The sequence below is a fragment of the Helicoverpa armigera genome, chromosome 15, assembly GCF_030705265.1.
Source record: "Helicoverpa armigera isolate CAAS_96S chromosome 15, ASM3070526v1, whole genome shotgun sequence".
NCBI lineage: Eukaryota > Metazoa > Arthropoda > Insecta > Lepidoptera > Noctuidae > Helicoverpa > Helicoverpa armigera.
The window spans coordinates 7,276,067-7,295,844 of record NC_087134.1 but is presented as its reverse complement, the minus strand read 5'-3'; the positions used below and the strand labels follow the sequence as shown (position 1 = coordinate 7,295,844).

Here is a 19,778-nt window from a genome sequence, read left to right as displayed (position 1 = left end):
AACATTCCGGGAGCAATTAAAACTTTTGGCATATCGAGAAAAAATATATTTATTTCAGCAGCCACTGTAGAATATAGCTAGCTATTTTTCCTGAGCGTGACCTAAGTTGAAGTGACGTAATCGAGCCACGACAAGGACATAAAATTTTCAGCGTAAACAACTTGACGAAAATAAGTAAGTACCTAATAAGATATTTACGTATTTTCTAAATCTCATCGATCACTCTCCTAATCTACTGCCTTATTATTTCACAGCAAAAACAAATGAATGATACGTACAATTACAAGCTTGAACTTGTTTTTTTTTCGACAGTTCCGTTGTGGTTCCGTTCACAGATGATTAACGGAAGCTTTCGGATGTAGGATAGGTTCAATGAGAGTGCAAAGTTTTTAGATGACTTACGGTATTCTGGTTTTATTAGCATAGATTGTATGTATAGCTCGTTATGAGGTCACTGTCGCTGCCTAGTGGACCGCAATCACACCGATGTGAACGAGCCTGTATAAGAACGAAAGTTTGCAGAGTTGCAGTAGCTAATGAAAATACGCAAAAATTTTAATTTGGATTGTGATCCTAGAAAATGCGATAAGTCAACAAAAGGAACAAACTGCACCTCACGAAGTGTGAATTGCAGCATGAGAGATAATTCTTGTAAACCTTATATAATGGCTTCTCTTCAAAGTCCCAAAAATCTCTCAAGATAATAAAAACAGGTAAATAAATCTGACCCCGTTGGGGCTAGAAAAGTTGAATGGATGGTAAGAATTTACAAATTAAAATTTCATCCTTTTTAAACGATCCGATTATCACAGCTATCACGTAACTGCGACTAAAAATTTCTTTATCATCGCAGTCGCAACGTCTGATGTTCGCAGCGACATGCGACAGTCCGGTGCGATTGCAATCAAGCAGGTTGCAAACTACACAGTGACGTAGTAAGTAAGACACCAAGTATCGACCGCGGCCCTCAACCCGTCAGATGCGCGTGCGATCAGCCCAAGACTGAACGCGCCGCTTAATTTTATTTTTACTTTATTTAGCTTTAACTTAGTTTTAACGTAACATAGTCTCGTAATTAGTGTAATAATCAATTAATGGGAATAACTATCTAAAGGTGAGTGTTTGATTTTTTTATTTGTTTGTCTAACGGTGTTCGAAAGTGAACGGCGATTTCTGTGAAAACAGTTAGTTGGATGGATGGGATTCTCGTGCACCCATGCGATGTTGTCATTGGTTGTCTGCTATTGAAATGTATCTGCCAACTATATATCTGGCGAAATAGTTTTGATAATCGAATTGTTTTCCTTATTTGATTAATTTCGCCTTGGCGGTACCTACGTTCCTTAATTTTTGTAGACAGGGGTGACTGACATTGTGTTGCAAATTCATTTACCTAAATAATTAGTGGATTTTATGGTGGTTTTAGGTCGTAGGTAATTGTGAAGTTTTGAAACCTTTAACCTGGATATTAAAGTGAATAATTTTGCAATGAATGATTTCGTCGCCCTGAATGTCTTAACATTTTGATGCCACAAATCAACGGGTTTATCTATTTGCAGTTAGGTAGTTCATTAATGTATTTATTTCTGCAACTTCAAAAAAAAAATACTCTTCTGGAATGTTGGTTAGCAATAGCCGGTTAACTCACGTTTAATATGCCTGCATGTCTATTTGCGGAGAAACTATTAAAATTTCTAGTTTAACTCGTACGAGAAGTAGCCCAGTCCTGCACTAGTCGACTTGACAAAACGAAGATTACCTATTTGGAATGGAGCAGGTGAAGAACAGTTCAAGTTTTCTTTTTTAGATTCATTCATTACGCTCTACGAGAGATATTTTGTGCCGTGAGAAAAACAGCACTTTTACTCAGAATAGTTTTGCGACAGATCCTAACTTGTCAAACGTCAAAATCTTGTGGTCTCAATGGCTAATTACTTGGAAGGGTTTCTTAAGGGATCCAGCTATTTACTTAGGGGCTCAGGACCATAGTTATAGACTTTTATATGAGTTTGTGTTGCCTAAGAGTTTACCACTTATTAATTTCTAGCATTTTATCAAGTTATCTATTAACAGTGTTTTCTAAGTAAGTAGGTTTAGATAAACTGTCGCAGAGGCAAAACAATCGCCAATTCTCATTACACAGTTCGAGACAACGGGACTAAATTGATATCACCAATTGTGAACAGACGTACAAAATACAATAAATAAAATATGAACAAGGCCAGAGACCATCTTTAATCAGTTCCGGAAAATAAAATATTCATTTTCAACATAATGCATCTGCTTCAGCCACACATTAAATACGACATACGAAGGTGCTTTGCTATTGGATTAATAAAAGGAAACAAAAGTCGGAACTTTTGAATTGTACAAGAACATCATCCCGAGCCTTTTCTCAAGTATGTTGGGGTCGGCTTCCAGTCTAACCGGCTGCAGCTGAGTACCTACCAGAAAATTTTACACGAACGAAAACGATTTATGCAAGAGTTCCAAGACAGCCACATTTTTCTTATTTGTTTAATCATGAAGATTCTTATGTTACATCTTTATGTTTTTCCAATTGACGCTTGCAAGCTTCACGGCGCAGCTTACATAGAACTGCGCTATAAAAAACAAAGATTATCCTCATGACTTCATATAAGTAGTTAATGTACCTACCTAACAATTACTCGGACACGTAATAAAAAAACTGCATTGACTCTGAACGGAAACATCTTGAACTTAACTCGACATGTGTTATAAATTATTCATGCCATGATCGCTGGGTAAGACGTCAGCTTATCCTTCTCCCGTTCTTGGAAGGGCCATCAAATGTTTAGTTTATTATTTGCTAAGATGCCCGCTGTTAGAATATTGACCCTAAAACATGTGCATCAATCAAGTACGCTTTTATAATTCTCCAACACTAGGCTTTTAGTTGGTAGGTACACCTCTTTGACATTTCGACATATTTACCTTCAGAAAGGTCTCATCATGGAAGCATTTCCTTGCTTACCTTGCTTGCTTGGAGAAATTCGAAAGCTTCTTTTGCTTAACATAAAGCTTAGCATTTGATCATCGATCGATATATATAGTTTTAAGTAAGACCTGCCTACCTCTAAGACTCTAAGTAGACAAGTACTTGAAGATCTGCTTAGTATACGTACTTAGTGTCTACCGTTCTTATATCTTACCGTTGTTAACGGATTCGTCAAATAAGACAATCTGACTGCCATACCTAAAAGACGTATGCCAAATTGAGTTTTAAATAAATTATGCAAATAAACGAGATCAGCGTCACAAGACACAAACCAATATGTTTGGTTTCAAATGTGTCCGAGTTAATTTAGTCATGTTTGTCAGCTTTATGAGGATACTCAAACGAAAATCTGATAAAACAAGATTTTTTGACCTAAAAATAGAACAGGACACTCCCAAAACTGCAATCTTTCTCTCGATCTTTCGGAGTCAATTGGAGACGTTTAACAGGATCTTTTTGTACAAAGAGTTTTACCCATATCAGGTTATTAGCAAAACAACCGTATTTTAACGCATAACATTAGCTTCAGACTGTTTCTATATGCGAACGGGGTGCATGAACTCAATTACGCGCCAGGACTCGTAAAAAGAGCAAAGCAACCATGGAGTCTTAATACCTCTGGCTCCTTGTAAGTATGCGTGGCCAGTAATTACTTTAACCATAGGTTTTCCCGCTCTTTCTTTATGGTTTTGAAGATTGTGACGAACCGTGTGGTTTTAATGACTCATTGAATATGAACGAGAAAATTACGAGTCAAAGACCATTTAGTTTTTTGGGGAAAACATCGAGATATTTTATTTGAAATTTTTCCTGCTTCTTGAGAGTTGCCGATACACCTTCCGATCCATTCGCATTATCGAGCTATACGTACAAGACTTCTCAGGGCTATACATTTGTAAGAAGTTACCCAGCCAGCTTTGCCAGCCAGGCAACTGTGCCATGCTGATTTCTGACACTTACGCGAATATTAAACTCTGCCATGCATTTATAAATCCAGCTAAGGTTGAGAGAACCCATGAAACTTAGGGCTTATTGTTGGTAGAAGGTAGATGACGTCAATACGGAAAAGATGCTTAGAAAATAACACTAGCTTCTACAAATTACCAGCACGCATATTGTTAATTGATTGCCTATTTACTTAATTGTTCACTTCTTCATTTTGATAAACCTCCATGCGTCGGGTGCACGACTTATTCATGTTTCCGATAAACCTTTCATATTATTTTATCACGATTTCTGATGGTATCTATCATGATTTCTGTTTAATTATTTTTTTACGTCATTGCATTATGATCTCACAAATTCAAAACATTCTTTCTGAATTGAAACACAGACCTGTCTTATGTCATGTAGATAGGTATTATGGATTATTTTTATATATTATGATTCATAGGTAATAATTATTATGTAGGACATAGTAGGCGTGGAAGTCAGCAATACTAAAATAATTTTGAAAAACATTTTTTTCAGTTTTGATATCAACTAGGTATCTGAGATAAAACTAGGTAGATAATTAGGCATGTTCGAAAATTATAATCTAGATATAGGCCTGAATAAAATTAGCAATTGGTTCCAAATTCTGTTGCAACATACTCAATTATTAATAGGTATTATTAATAGGTACATATAATAATAAATTATTTTTTTTATTAGGTTCTTACCTACCTATTCTTAAGTTCAGTCCTTTGCCTTTTTCCCAACTGCCAAGAAGTGTTAATTTGTTGTCAATTATACAAGTTTAACCATTCTGTTAGAATATGGCACTCGAGGGATAGAATGGAACTCCTAGGCATGTAGTCTTCACTAAACAAAACAAATGAAGGCTAAGCCTCTAAATACGACGGTTTCGACGCTGAATATTGCATCAAAATGAAGTAGATAATGTTGTTACTGCCCAGGCTTGGCATTACAGTTGTGAAAGAAGTTCCTAGCTAAAGTTAAGCAATCCAATTTAATTGTTTTAACTTTGTCATTTTCTGGCAAGCTTTTTGATTATTAGGTACTACTAGCATTTAGAAACTCTGCTCGCATATTTATAAAATTGAAAGTAAAACAGAGTCAAGAATGTTTGTCAAAATATTACATAGGACATCTTCCAAAAATGGCCTTAATTTAAGTTAGCAGAACTAACAAGGAAAATACTAAAAGCCTTCCTATATGGCCGTGTTCGATTAACGATCAGCAATCGCAAATAATAATCATTCGACCTTAATAAATCGTTAATTACACCAGACAAATACCAGACAATCGGACGTCAGACACGTGAGCTAAGTTAGGATGTTCTTGATCAGCTCACGAACACAGATGGCTAATGGCTCATTGTTTTTCACTAACGTTATAGGAAGCTTTTGTTTTGGTGACGGTTAGGAACGTGGATGCAAATTGCATTTGAATTTCGATAGATAGACGCGCGAATATAAATTGGATGTTCGAAATTAATGCTAAACTGAAGGCTAGCCCTAAGTATAGGTACTAGATTATTTTTCCAATTAGCAGTAAAGATTCCTAAAATTAAGTACTGTCTAGCTGGAATTTCTTTAAGCAGTTTATCATCACCAGAAATGTCGTAAACTTTGCCAATACATTCCTTACGGGATAAATTCAATTTGTGCCCACCTGTCGATGTCCATAACAAGACCTAGAGTTAGAGTGCGTGTTATATTGAGATCAATGTCAATGGGTCGTAATTTTATAATCTTGTTTAATAGCGCAATCTACCTATGTCATTAGGTACCTGATTACATATAAATATGACGGCGCCACCGTCGATGTGTCAACCGTCGATCTGTCAACCTTATATAAAGCGGCGCGCGCGCACGACTCGGGTCATTCGTTCGCCGACCGTTGCCGAGTGCACACCTCCCACAAATTCGTGATAAATAATTGTAGTGACTAGTACTGTGTTAATTGGAATAAACCAAGTGATTGTGTGAGAACCCCTTTGTTTTATTTAACGATGTCGGATCCTGACGCCGACATCAGAAGTGGGATACAATCCGAATGCCCACATCTGTAAAGGATTGCCCTACATCGCCCACGTGTTCAAAATGTGAAGATTCTAGTGGCAAAAGTTGATACGCCTGATGCAACACTGCTATCGCATTGAATCAAGCCAGGCAAGCACAAGCAAGAATCCTGGGTGGTGAATCTCGTACTGCAACACGATGTTGGTTGGTTGGTGAATGACCAGACTGATTTCGGGAGAACTCGCCACGTGAAGATAAATTGCCTACCCGCTAAAAAGAAAAAAAATGGAAGTCGATAATTTAAAATGGAGTTTGTAGTAGAAGATTTATTAAGAATTTCAGCGAAGGTACAAGTATGGTAACCACGGTTATGGTAATGGTATCGGTTTCCATTGTTACATGTCAAGCTAGTTATAGAAGGTATGCTAGAAAATTAACCGAATTTGTCTTTTTTTTTTTTCTTCATGTTTCAACAATGACGGTGATCATTGTGCAATATGGCGAGAAAATTACGACGCTGCCAGCCATTAGCCCAACGTGTCTTTGTGAGGTCGGAGTGTTGGTGCTTGTGCATCTCCGTGGCTTCACGTCCGCGAAAGCTTTGCTGTACTGCGCGCCATAGCGATGTGCGATCGTCACGCACGTTGAGTGGAAAACCCGGTGAGACCAATCCATTGTTCAATCCATAGTTTTATGTTGAGGTTATTTTTTACACGAGGTTATTAAACGTGGAACTGCCTCTTTGACTAGTGGTATTGGTAGATATGAACTGTGTCGTTGGTTTAGTTGCCACGTAGTGCGACTGTTGTGCTCGGGATCTCGGGTCGGGACGAGTTCGCTTTGTTGGTTTTGGAAATTTTCAAAAGGCAGCCCGGAGCCTGGAAGATGCTGATTGACGCACCCTTCATTGGAGAGCGCATTGATGTCGGTCCTCCTTGTGGTTTCTCTCTGGTTGTGTTGGGCTGTCGCTATGAGATTGAAGGAATAGGGTACGTCTGTGTCTGCGCAGATGCCTGCGCACTATAATATGTGTGCGGCTGGCTGATCTCGTAATAAGGGCTAATTATACTATCGCCGTGGTCAACAATCAGCTGGCACACAATTATTGTCAGTGGTAGTTAACTAGTGGAATCACCGACGCTGAGAAGTAGTTCCACGGGTTCTGATTAATGTCTTTCAGTTACATAGAATAATTCAATTATACGTCAGACTATAGATTTGTTGGCAAGATGTTGTTACTTCTTACGCCTACTTAGTGATTTTATTGTGTTATGCTGTACCTATGATGGGTATCGGGGTGACTTGGAAAAGACCCGTTGGCCTGTGCGATAGCAGCGTGATGATCAGGAAGAGACTCGTGTAAATCTGTGTGAGTACAGTTAGTGTCGCGTTACTGTGGTTCCTAGAAAACCAGGATGGGCTGATAAGTCGGCTAAGGGACACAAAGGTCATGTAAAGCCTGTCGAATGGAAGGCGTTCGTGTGAATGACAATCGTAGTTGTAATTTACAATTTGAAAGTCGGACTAACTGTTGGATCTTTCTTTTATTTCTTGCTTGGCAGCTGATGTGACCGGTTTCTTCGTTTGAAAGGTGATTGCTGTTCTTGAAATCCGTAACTGGTGGTAGTGCAGCTCGTGATACGTAGGAGAAATGTGTCAGGGGTGTAGTGCCGTTGAGTGGTTCTGGCTAGTGTTGGTGCGCACTTATGGCTGTGATTTCTGGAGTGTAGGTCTGGTGGGTGGTGCCTGTCTTATTCTGAGCGTGTCAGTGTGAAGGACTTGCCTCTTGTTTAGGTTAGATTTGCCGGAGGAGGACTGTTGCTGTTCCCAGAATATTGCCTCATCGGCGCGGATGGCTATTGTTGCGCCACACATTTGGGACTTGACGGCTGGGGGAGCCACTGCTGACCCAAATGTTTTCAAAGTTTGGTCAGCCGCCTAAGCACTTTCCTTTTCTGACTTCACGGATGCCGTCTGAGATGAAGTTTGCCGGGGGAGCAGAAATTATCGGGTTTGTGGCTGAGTTGACGGGGTGTCTGGCTCTGCGCCACGATCGGTCGATCTGTTTGGTTAATCAGGTAGTATGTAAACGCGAACAGAGAGAGTTCATTGTAAGGGAGGCTGACATAGGTGGTTTGACTTTAATGTCTACTAGATATAGTTAGTTGCTTATTGAATGTGAGGATAACGATACCGAGAGAGTTTTGCAATGGACGTTAGCTGCCGTTCTAGCTGTTGATAAGTCGAGAAATTATGCCTATAGTCAACGTGACTCAGTGTTTGCCGGTTGTGCGCGGCGACGTTGACTGTCCCGGACTGGGCGGAGATATCCCAAATCGTTGTAGTGCTAGGTCTGACTTCGGTCTGAAAGTTCGACTCACACAATAGCAGACTAGTAGAATTGGCTGTGCGGTTGTAGTAGGAGGTTTGCTTCTTACTCGACTCTGCTTAGTCGTAGATAGGAATTCGAGATACAGCAAACGGAATGATTTAGGAGGAAAATAGCTTCGACAAAACAGAGCGTTTTAATCTTTTAGTGACAACAGTGAGATTCCTCTTGAAGATGATTTTGTTCGTCTAATTTGAGCGGAAGAAACCGAAACTCAATTGCATAGGAATTTCTAGGGCTTTTGCTTTCATTGTAATAGACGTAGAATATGATAGGTATCTTCTATGGGGTTTCTTGCCGAATATTCTCCATGGGAACAACTGTATGGTCCCGTGCAACTAGTGTCGTGAAACTTTATAGGAAATCGCTAAGGTTCATTTGAGACCATCTTATATTGAATTCGAGTACTAGTAAGACCACTCGAAAAGTGCCGTGGTAACATACCTGGAGCCCGTGTAGGCTTACTTGAAGTAGCTTGTATTGCAACTAAGGACTGAGGAGGCCGAGACGGCGGCTCACGATCATGAAAGGTATAAGGTGTCATCTGAAAATGACGGTGACAGTAACGAATTTCAATAATGTTCTTTGACCTGTACTTATATGACACGACTTCAGAAATGATCATGATGTTCGACTGACATGATTTCAGAAAGTGATGATTGGTGGACTTAACGTAACTAACTTAACTGAACTGGCTCGCAGGGCCGTATTCCATGACATGTGACAAGTGTGACAAACCTTGGGGAGTGCCCTGACACGTGACTGGTGTGACTGACTTTAGGAAATGGCTCTCTGGGTCAATGTTCTGCGACTTATGACAAACCGAATCATGTTAAGAACTGGCCCTAATGGGTCGTAGGTTCTGGTGACTAACCAACTATTTTGTGAAGACTATGTGAGATTTTATAAAAAAAAAAGAAAAGAAAAAAAAAAAAAGAAAAAAAAAGTCACAAAAAAAAGTAAGTAAAAAAAAAAGAGAAAAAGATGAGAGAAAAAGGTAATTAAAAAAAAGGTTTAACAGTCTCCGGTTGTAAAACTGATGAGAAGGGTTTAACAGTCTCCGGTTGTAAAACTGATGAGAAAGGTTTAACAGTCTCCGGTTGTAAAACTGATGAGAAGGGTTTAACAGTCTCCGGTTGTAAAACTGATGAGAAGGGTTTAACAGTCTCCGGTTGTAAAACTGATGAGAAGGGTTTAACAGTCTCCGGTTGTAAAACTGATGAGAAAGGTTTAACAGTCTCCGGTTGTAAAACTGATGAGAAGGGTTTTAACAGTCTCCGGTTGTGATGAGAAGGGTTTAACAGTCTCCGGTTGTAAAACTGATGAGAAAGGTTTAACAGTCTCCGGTTGTAAAACTGATGAGAAAGGTTTAACAGTCTCCGGTTGTAAAACTGATGAGAAAGGTTTAACAGTCTCCGGTTGTAATACCGATGAGAATGGTTTAACAGTCTCTGGTTGTAAAAAAGGGCTTGCCGGAGCAGCACATTTAAGTCTGTTGTGATTGACCTCGCAACTTAAAGATTTGACTGACTGATTTGACTTGATTTGATGTGACTGAGTATGTCAGGATGATCGAGCAGTTTGCTGTCTTGTTTTCAGAAGACGCTCGAGGACGAGCGTATGTCAGCATGGCCGTGACGGCGCCACCGTCGATGTGTCAACCGTCGATCTGTCAACCTTATATAAAGCGGCGCGCGCGCACGACTCGGGTCATTCGTTCGCCGACCGTTGCCGAGTGCACACCTCCCACAAATTCGTGATAAATAATTGTAGTGACTAATACTGTGTTAATTGGAATAAACCAAGTGATTGTGTGAGAACCCCTTTGTTTTATTTAACGATGTCGGATCCTGACGCCGACAAATACAACTCTTAATATCATCTTTCCATACGATGGATCTTCTTCATACTCTTTTCGTACCCAAAAATCAGTATTGAAGACACATTTTTGTTTTTTCTTTCTAGCACAAATAACAGAAAAAAATGCCGCGATTCAAGACAATACTAGTGACTGGTGGTGCTGGCTACATCGGCAGCCACTGCGTGGTGGACCTCCTCAATGCCGGCCATGATGTCGTGGCCATCGACAATTTCGCAAACGCAGTAGGCGATGACGACGGCTCACCAGCTTTGCAGAGGGCAGAAGAAATCACCGGCAAGAAGATCAGCTTTTATAAGGCTGATTTGCTGGATAAGCCACAAATAAATGATATATTTGATAAGGTAATTGCAATTTTGTGACTTTTTCTTGAGTTTCAATGTAAACGTTCTGAGGTTTTCCGAAGCCTTGAGAAATCAAGCCGCGAAGAATGTTCAACTACCTATGTAGATAAGAACGCCTCTTTCTAGACTTTCTAGACGTTCAAAAATAATTATGTCTTATTACACCTTCTATAGGGACCTACATCTATCCTATCCTATCATCATTGTACCTAACTTAGCATATGAGTCGTTAAATATCAAACTCGCTTAAGTCGAACATAAACGAATCTGCGCAAATAAGTAAAAATACCTACCGTTGCGAGGTTTTATTCTTTTTGATTGATCATGAACTTTACTTCCAGCACCCAATAGACTGCGTGATCCACTTCGCAGCGCTGAAAGCCGTGGGAGAGTCGATGCAACAACCTCTGCTGTACTACCAGAACAATCTACTTGGCATGCTAAACTTATTGGAGGTAAGTTACGAAATCAAGACTGCCATTAAAATACGAGAAATGTAAATATAATGTCCAGACAGTTTGATTACGTCGACTTGATGTTGATTCATAAAAGTTGAGTAGGTAGGTACCTACCTATTTTCCAATTTTACCTGTCTAGGACATGTACCTAAGTATCACTACAACATAATACTTCATCAGAATCAGAATGAAATGACTAGGTACTTTTCATACAAGCAATGATGTACCTAACTAACTCTAAGCAATCAATGTGCTGTGGACAACAAGCCTTGCAAGGTTAGAAGCGAGGCTGAAAGCCCAATTGCACCCAATGGATGGCCCATCATGAAGGCTCACTTCAACACGAACTCACGAACGATGATGATGGAACAATTAGCAATCACTTAGATCTAATTAGAACGCGTAATTTGCTTAGAGATGGCAATCAGTGAATGTAAATAAAGATATTTTAAATTGATACGGATTTCTAAATTGATAGCGTAACATAAGTTCTGATTTTCAGAAATAATGATTATCTCACCGAATTAAAAGTAGCTAATGTTCTTTTTTAATCGCAGGACATGACAGTATCAATTAGGCCGATATGTAAAATAATATGAATCAGTTGCTAGATCCTATCAATTTCGTATACATTTTTGGTTTTACCAATATATACTCATGCTACCGTTTATGTACACTGCTCAGATCAAAGAAATGTACACTGGCTATAATACGAAATACGATTAAAAAAAAAAAACGCCGTTTTCCAGTCTTCATTGTCACTCTATGCTCTTTAAAAAGTTCCTATATTCTGCAGCCCTATTTTCTACACATAGGCTTAGTACATCCGAAACTGTACTTGTACCTATGCTTATTGCTCATTGTTGTTGTGAATTTTATCTTTTCCGGCTTGTCAGACGCAGCTAACTCCTAGGTTTATCTAAGGAACCGGTCGCGAGCCGTTACCAATGCTCCATAAAATATTATGACGCGTACCGTTACCCGGAACGAATACTGACACCTCTGTCCGTAGCTATTGTGCTGAGATGTTAGAAGTCTTCATTGGTAGGCTATGTCTCTGTTTCTTGGGCTACATAATATTACCTGTACCATTACAGAAAACTTTATTTCCTTAAATGATAGACATAAGACCCAGTAATGTGTCCGATTCAGAACACTTCAGGCACGGCAGCACTCTCACACGCTAGAAACAAGGCAACAGGCACTCTTTCACTTACTAATTAAGTACTTAGCTGTTTCTAGCTGTTTCACGTGCGTCCCGCGGAAACTTCTTCTCATACTCGGACAAAATATAGCTTATGCCACTTGGGATAGGTTAGCTTCCCAACAGAGAAATATTTTTCAAATCGGTTTTGTACTTTCGGAGCCTCTCAGATCGGATCAGATCGGCTCCTTGTAAAGCACTAGTACCTACTCAGCTACATCCGGTTAGACTGAAAGCCGACCCCAACATAATGGGGAAAAAGGCTCGTTGGATGACTTTCGGAGCCTCTGGGGTATATTAGTAAGATTACCTGAACGATAATCATAAGTCCTACAATTATCTTACCATCATTCTAGTAGTCACCAAAAATGCGCTTTTCCAGATAATGCGATCACACAACTGCTACCAAATGGTGTTTTCTTCATCGTGCACGGTGTATGGCGAGCCAGAATACCTGCCCATCACAGAGTCTCACCCTACTGGCAGCATCACCAATGTTTATGGGAGAACCAAGTATTTTATTGAGGAGATGCTCAAGGATCTAAGTGCTGCTGACGAGGTAAATACTCTTTTGTATCTATTTAAATATTTCTTCGGTTGAAGAACTGCTGTTGATATAGCATTGGGGTAACCTGTGATGGTAAATGTATGCCGATAAATACCTATATATAATAAAATAAGATTTTTTTGCAATTCCATAAGGTATACATTGCGATGTTTCTTCAGCTATTTCTTCCTCGGCTATTTCTTCCCAGTATGTAATAAATATTTAATAGAAAATAAGTAGCGAATGACAGACTTTTTAGGGGGGACATATTTTGTGAACTTGTATTTAGATTTATGAATTTTGAATTCATACTTTATACTACTTTCACCGCAAAATGTTGACCGCATAACACATTTCCAAGAACCGTTTATCATTACATCGTGTGTGATAAACGCAATCATATTAATACATAGTCGTGATTTTTTTGCCAATAAAATTGATCGTAATGATAAGCGAACTTTACCGTGTAAGTTGTGACTCATATCGAAAGATAGCAAAAAAATTACTTGTACAGAAAGACCCAAATTTTATGCGAATGAAAATGAAAGAACATCGAACTTTGAGCGAAATACTCGTTCTTCTCTAGTAGATAAATTGCCGGGTTGTAAATGAGCACGCTTTCTAAATGGTCAGACTGGTCAGTGATCCAATACCGGTCTGGTTCTACTGGCCTACTAGTTCTATGAATGCCAAGGTCGATTGCTGAGGAATTGTATCATCCGCGTATGATTTACATAATTCCAATCTTTTATCGTACTAAATGTCACATTTTAATGCATTCATCAATGTGTTAATTAATCTACCGCAAAATATAACTTATGATAATTCAAAAAAATAGAATGTAGAGTTTTTGCGATTTGTGGTTATTAATAAAATATCATTTATTTAATGGATGATACGAGGACTTATAATCGAGATCCATGATTTTTTCCCGATGGTATTTTTTTTAACCCACTCCAGTTATTTTGGTAGATAGACGACCTGCTAACATCAATTGCGTTCGGGTCTACTGTAGACATGAAATGTAGACTACATTAAAATTTTACTGATCCCATATTATTTCTATTCCCCAGAAATGGAACATAATATCTCTCCGCTACTTCAACCCAGTAGGCGCTCACCCGTCAGGTCTGATCGGCGAGGATCCGACCAAGGAGTTCACAAACCTTATGCCCTTCATGGCACAAGTGGCCCTTGGGAAGAAACCGGTGCTCACAGTCTTTGGAAACGATTATAATACGCCTGATGGAACTGGTAAGCTGGTTTTTCTAAGTGCCTTTATGGGCCATATTTTATCTCTGTAACTCTATGGCAGTGCTGTTTTTTTAAGTTGGACAAAGAATTGTATTAATGCCAAAAAGCTTTAGGTCTTCGTTGAAATGTAGTTTTATGCTCATTATAATTTCTTGTCGTACAGGTATTCGGGATTACATTCACGTGATGGATCTAGCAAGTGGTCACGTCGCAGCACTGAACTTATTGAGCAGCAGTCACATTAGGCTTAAGGTAAGGATCGCGACGGGAGATCGTCAGCTTTTATTAAGAGACACACAAGTATTATGGATGGCAAGATAAATAAAAGAGGGATATTTTTGGGGACGCTGTCCAAATTAATTTGACATAGAAGTTTAAAGCCTAATTTCAATAAACACATTTAGACTTAAAAGCCCTTTGAAGTGTTGTCCTCTAGATCCGGTTATAATACTTTGTCAACCTCACTTAATAAGATGCAAAACTCCCAATATCTGCACACCATATGCCATTAGTTATTTACAAGGAAACACGACTCTAATTTCTAGGTATACAACCTGGGCACCGGCAGAGGAGTATCAGTCAAAGAACTTGTGGAGGTGTTCGAAAAGGTGACCAACACCAAGATCCCGTTGAAGTACGTGGCCAGAAGACTGGGAGACATCACAGCCATGTGGGCAGACGCTACGCTCGCTAGGGAGGAGCTGGGCTGGTCTACTAAGTTGACTATTGAGGAGATGTGTAAGTATCGACATGTGATGTGTTGTTTAGGACTAAGTAGGTTACAAAGAAAGCCAGAAAGAAAATAAAAAGATACAGTTATAGGTTTCATAGTCTATGCCAAAATTTTAGGATCGTCCATAGAAGTTATTAATTTTCTAAGCAAACTTTTTTAAGGACAATAAAATTCAGAGAAAAATTGTAAGAGCGTGCGCACTTACCACATACTCATCAAAGCTTTAGGGTCTTGAAATTCTTATCGACTTAACGGGTAAAGTGACCATTTAACGGCTCATAGTCGCAAAATTGTAAAGATGAAAAGGTTGCCTCAATCAAATATTTTAATTTAATGTTTTTTTTATTTAAATATTTTTTTCTAGGCACTGACTTCTGGCGATGGCAAACAATGAACCCTGACGGCTACCCGAAGAAGTGCAAGAAGACCAGCGTCATCGTCAACGTGAACGGCAACAGTTAACGTGCATTTTGTACTGATCCATATTATTTATAGCGCTTTATTAAATAAGTATACCTACTATTTAGAGTTATTGTTTTATTTGGGTGTACTACGCCCAATCGAATGACAAATAATCGAATGCCAATTGATCGACCACTATAAATCGAAATTCTAAATACTCGAACATTCATAATATCGAATGGTTATTAAATCGAACATTCAATACATCGCGCAGTCAATACATCGAGTGTTCAAAATATCGAATGTTCGTTTGATCGAGCGTTAAATGCATCGCATATTCATCCTATCGAAAAATCTATATTTTTTATGAATACAAGAAAAACTCAAAATTTATGGATAATTTATAAATTTTAATGTAGATTTTATTATTTAACATTTTTTCAATCGCAATATCATCCCTTTGGCCTCTTTTTTTGTAAAGTAGGTCTTCCCAATCCCGCGTTTGCCTTTTCAATTCACACAAAATTTTAAAATGTACCTTTAAAAGATAAGAATTAAAGATTAAAATGTGATTTATTAGTAAATTTTGAGTTTTTCTTGTATTCATAAAAAATATAGATTTTTCGATAGGATGAATATGCGATGCATTTAACGCTCGATCAAACGAACATTCGATATTTTGAACACTCGATGTATTGACTGCGCGATGTATTGAATGTTCGATTTAATAACCATTCGATATTATGAATGTTCGAGTATTTAGAATTTCGATTTATAGTGGTCGATCAATTGGCATTCGATTATTTGTCATTCGATTGGGCGTAGTACACCCGTTTTATTTACCTGTCTAAAAAGTCTATGCTAGGTTTTTCTTAATGAAACAAAGCTTTTTTAACCCCCCACTCAAAAACGACGGGGTGTTATTGCCGTGAGTACCAAATGTTTATGGTAATCAGTTGATGGCAAAATTATGTGTATGGAATATGGAAGCAAGAAACGGATTATTGAAACCCTATGTAAATAATAACTTCAAAATGAGACCTCAAAATCCGATATTATAAAGCTTCTTAGACCTTCAGTCTCAAGGTATATTTAAGCTTTATAGTGAGTGAAAAAATGTAAAACACCATTCATGTTTACATAAAAAGCAATTTTGAAAAATTACAAAGCCTCAGACATATTCCACTTGAGGACATTTTTTGCCCTAGGTTAGAAATACCCACCAAATTCTGGGATAGGTATGCCCAGTGTCCAATACTTCAGTAGGTATCAATTAATGAAAGTCATACCTTTGTCTTTCTGTATTTTTATTCCTGTCATGATACTTTCTCATACAGTGACTCATGTTGCCATTTCAATGGCTCATAACCAACACTGGTTGTATTTGGCAAGAGATATCTTGCAAATAATTCTAAAGTCTGTGGATTTTCTGTCTTCACAAGAGGAGATAAAAGATCTGGAAACATATTTTTTTATGTTAAATATTAAGGACACATAATTAACAAACACATATCTTTAAAATAACTGAATCTCTTACCTAACAATGGTGGTTTATGGGAATGCAATGCACTGGGCACACTGACCACTAAATGAGCATCTGGTACCTCCTTCACTTCCCCAACTTTTCCCAAAATAATTCTTTCATATGGCTGCTTCTTACTACCTGAGCCAAAGCCGCATATGGGCTGCAAATCTACCGTCACTTTCAGCCAGTACCAAGTAGCAACGTACTCAACCCCCCATTTGGGAAATATTATGTTTTTGACTGCGGCAACATTGCTGGGAGCATTTGTACACCATACAGCCACTAAACAGTTTTCTGAAAGAAGGTTTTGTACAGGTATTGCAGCTATGTCTTCATTATACATCATTGAGTAGCTGAAACAGATATTATACCATATACAACAGAAAATAAATTGACAACAGAAGTTGCTCTAGGAGGAGTATGTATGGGTCACTTGTCATACTTGAGCTGTTTAGCAAGAACTTTTAAATAAGAGTACATCTTATAATGTTACTAGAGAATCAGAACTATGATGAGTTCCCAAGGACCATTTTAGAGCCCATAACAGAGACAGCATATTTGCAAACTAAAGGACCATTTCTAAAGAACCTTGATATATTTAAGACTTGCACAAAATTCTTGCCTTAACTTGTCATTAGCACTCTTCAGCCTTCTTATATACTTGTTCCACCAGGGGGGGTCGGCTACCACAATGTCAAACTTGAGGCCTTCTAATTTTAAACACTGCTCTTTTACACAACCATAGAAGAATCTGAAAATGTAAACAGATCAAGAATGAGACCTACTGTCCTTGTTGGAATAATATATAGGTAGTGTATGTTACTCGGGTAGAGTGTAACTTTCCAACAGTGAAAACATTTATCACATCAGTTCAATAGTTTAAGAGCCATTACGATACAAACAAAAAAAATATTTTACTTTATTATATGTATTAGGATAGATAACATTGTTTAAAAGCTGGTGTAAAGCAACCAATATTAGAAAAAGAAAATCTCTTACTTTTACAATACCTTGAATTTGGTGGAATCAAGAAATTATTGTCTTTTATGCTACATTTCAAAGATGTCTCAGCGTTGTTACCACCTTTAATGTTCTTGAAGTGAAAAATGGTTGCTTCAAATAATTCTTTGGAAAGATCTCTTGCTTCCGATGTCTCTAACAGTTTGTATTTCTTAAAAAGAGCTTCCCTAATTCCTAAAGGCACTTGTTCAATAAAACTTTCATATTTTTCTTTTATTGTTAATGTCTGAAAATACGATATAACATCATTATTATTATGCTAGAATAACACAATCAGTTATCTGACAAATACATGCGTATAATTTTAATGTAAGAAACGCAAGCACACTGGATTGGATTTGAATGTACTAGATAATCTTATAAACATAAAACTCTCTGCTTCGTTTGGCTAATAAAAGCCAACATATCATTAAATGACCATAAAATTATTGTTACCTCTTCATGAAAGTCGTCAAAGTTGTGAGGCCTCTTCCTATTGTTTTGATTCTTCTCAACAGTGATAATAGAAAAAAGTTTTCTTAAAATACTAAATGAAACCGGTTCATTCTCATCAACTTTCGTGTTTCTATAAATATTTGTTATAAAATCTCTGTGATCAATCAAATAGTAATGAGGATTATTATGAATTACTGCCATGCTTGTCAATGTTTGTTCAATTTAGCTCATTGAATTACACAATTTAACAGAAATTATAGAGCTTATAAAATAAAGTTCAATTAATGTGGAAACGACTTTCAACTTTCAGTGTCGATCAGCTGAAAATATAAAATTAAAAAAAAAACAATAAGAAAATATTTCACGTCAAACCGTCAAACCGATGCGTCAAACAGACACGATCACTCTGACATTTCTTTATTTTTCTGGTTGTCTTGCTCACACCCTCAAAAATCTACTAGACTACTAAATCTTTGTCTTTGCACCATAAAAAAATAACAATCACAAAAATACGTCAATTAAAAAGTTGCCAGAAGTTGGCTATTTGATCAAATTGGTAGTAGCTTCTTCGTAAACCTTTTAAACAAGACCCTATTAACACAATTTTTGTTTCAAAGTTGTTTTAGCTTCAAACCAAAAATTTCCGACGGAACTTGAAATCTAATTCATTGAGCCAGCTTTAAGTAAATAAAGTGTTATTGTTTACTATAATAAACTTCTCTCGGACCACAAAATTCGCCGACAGACAAAAATATCATTTTGGTAGAAATTTTATTTTTTTGCTACATACATTTACGTCCTGTCTTGTGTCTATCATGTCGACTGTCATTGTCAAGTTGATTGCTGGGCTGCTGATTGTCAAATCGGAAATCGAGGAAGATAGAATGAGAAAACACTCCGCGATCCGATCTTGAATCTAAAAGCAAATTAAGTTGGAAGATTCGCATTTGGTTCCTACGCTAATTATCAACGGTATATAATAAAGTCTGTTTACGAAAATTGAATCTTGTCAAAGTGGAATCATTCACGCAATACGTGTGCAAATTCGTTGATCGTTTTGTTAGTTTGTTTTGATATCGCAACATTATTTTTCAAAGTTATTGACGATGTTTAACATTGGAGGATCTTTTATTTAGATCATGGCTGTTAATAAAGGTAAACTTTCTTTTATATACTTGCCCTAACTTAGTTTATAGTTACGTATAAATTAGTTTTAAATATTCAACAGAACAGACGGCCTTGTAAGTCAAGAACGCCGACTCGGTATTGTAAATAAGTATGTTTTACTAAAAAATATAACCTTCCGGTTATTCCGGTTTACCATTGACTTAACGAAGGTATATTATATTACATTCTTAACCATTTCACTTAGTTTTATATCCTCAGATGCTCATACTTAGTTTTTTACATCAACTTTTAGGACTTTTTATTGTTATAGGAGAATAACTCATGTATCTGTATTCATAAGATTATTTAGGTCATCTCAGGTCCTAAGAAAAAGTATATTATAAAATAATGGTATAATTTTAATACATTACTTCTTAGATTTCCTAAACTTTTTTCTTAATACATGCTCTGGTTACAGTATTGTTTGTCACTGTAC

General features: G+C 37.6%; 2 protein-coding genes across 2 annotated transcripts; one reads left to right on the top strand and one right to left on the bottom strand.

The window, feature by feature from the left end:
- Positions 1 to 955: 955 nt before the first annotated feature.
- LOC110370595 (UDP-glucose 4-epimerase) lies at positions 956 to 15,321 on the top strand. Its single transcript, XM_064038147.1, has 8 exons — positions 956 to 1,114; positions 10,340 to 10,597; positions 10,939 to 11,052; positions 12,642 to 12,818; positions 13,880 to 14,060; positions 14,224 to 14,312; positions 14,606 to 14,798; positions 15,158 to 15,321. The coding sequence occupies exons 2-8, from the start codon at positions 10,358 to 10,360 to the stop codon at positions 15,253 to 15,255; spliced, it is 1,092 nt and encodes a 363-aa protein (XP_063894217.1). The 5' UTR covers positions 956 to 1,114; positions 10,340 to 10,357; the 3' UTR covers positions 15,256 to 15,321.
- A 1,160-nt stretch (positions 15,322 to 16,481) lies between these two features.
- LOC110370561 (N(6)-adenine-specific methyltransferase METTL4) lies at positions 16,482 to 18,595 on the bottom strand. The gene is made up of 5 exons (XM_021326415.3): positions 18,176 to 18,595; positions 17,731 to 17,966; positions 17,343 to 17,471; positions 16,733 to 17,073; positions 16,482 to 16,651 (listed from the first exon to the last, which is right to left on the bottom strand). The coding sequence occupies exons 1-5, from the start codon at positions 18,374 to 18,376 to the stop codon at positions 16,512 to 16,514; spliced, it is 1,047 nt and encodes a 348-aa protein (XP_021182090.3). The 5' UTR covers positions 18,377 to 18,595; the 3' UTR covers positions 16,482 to 16,511.
- Between the last annotated feature and the right edge of the window lie 1,183 nt (positions 18,596 to 19,778).

Bases quoted from the DNA above. Each gene is read 5' to 3' on its own strand.
- LOC110370595 (XM_064038147.1), top strand. From the start codon at position 10,358: ATGCCGCGATTCAAGACAATACTAGTGACTGGTGGTGCTGGCTACATC. The intron at 14,061-14,223 runs GTAAGCTGGTTT...CTTGTCGTACAG, and splicing joins TAATACGCCTGATGGAACTG to GTATTCGGGATTACATTCAC. The intron at 14,799-15,157 runs GTAAGTATCGAC...ATTTTTTTCTAG, and splicing joins GTTGACTATTGAGGAGATGT to GCACTGACTTCTGGCGATGG.
- LOC110370561 (XM_021326415.3), bottom strand. From the start codon at position 18,376: ATGGCAGTAATTCATAATAATCCTCATTACTATTTGATTGATCACAGA. The intron at 17,472-17,730 runs GTATTGTAAAAG...TTACATTTTCAG, and splicing joins TTGATTCCACCAAATTCAAG to ATTCTTCTATGGTTGTGTAA. The intron at 16,652-16,732 runs GTAAGAGATTCA...ATATGTTTCCAG, and splicing joins CCATAAACCACCATTGTTAG to ATCTTTTATCTCCTCTTGTG.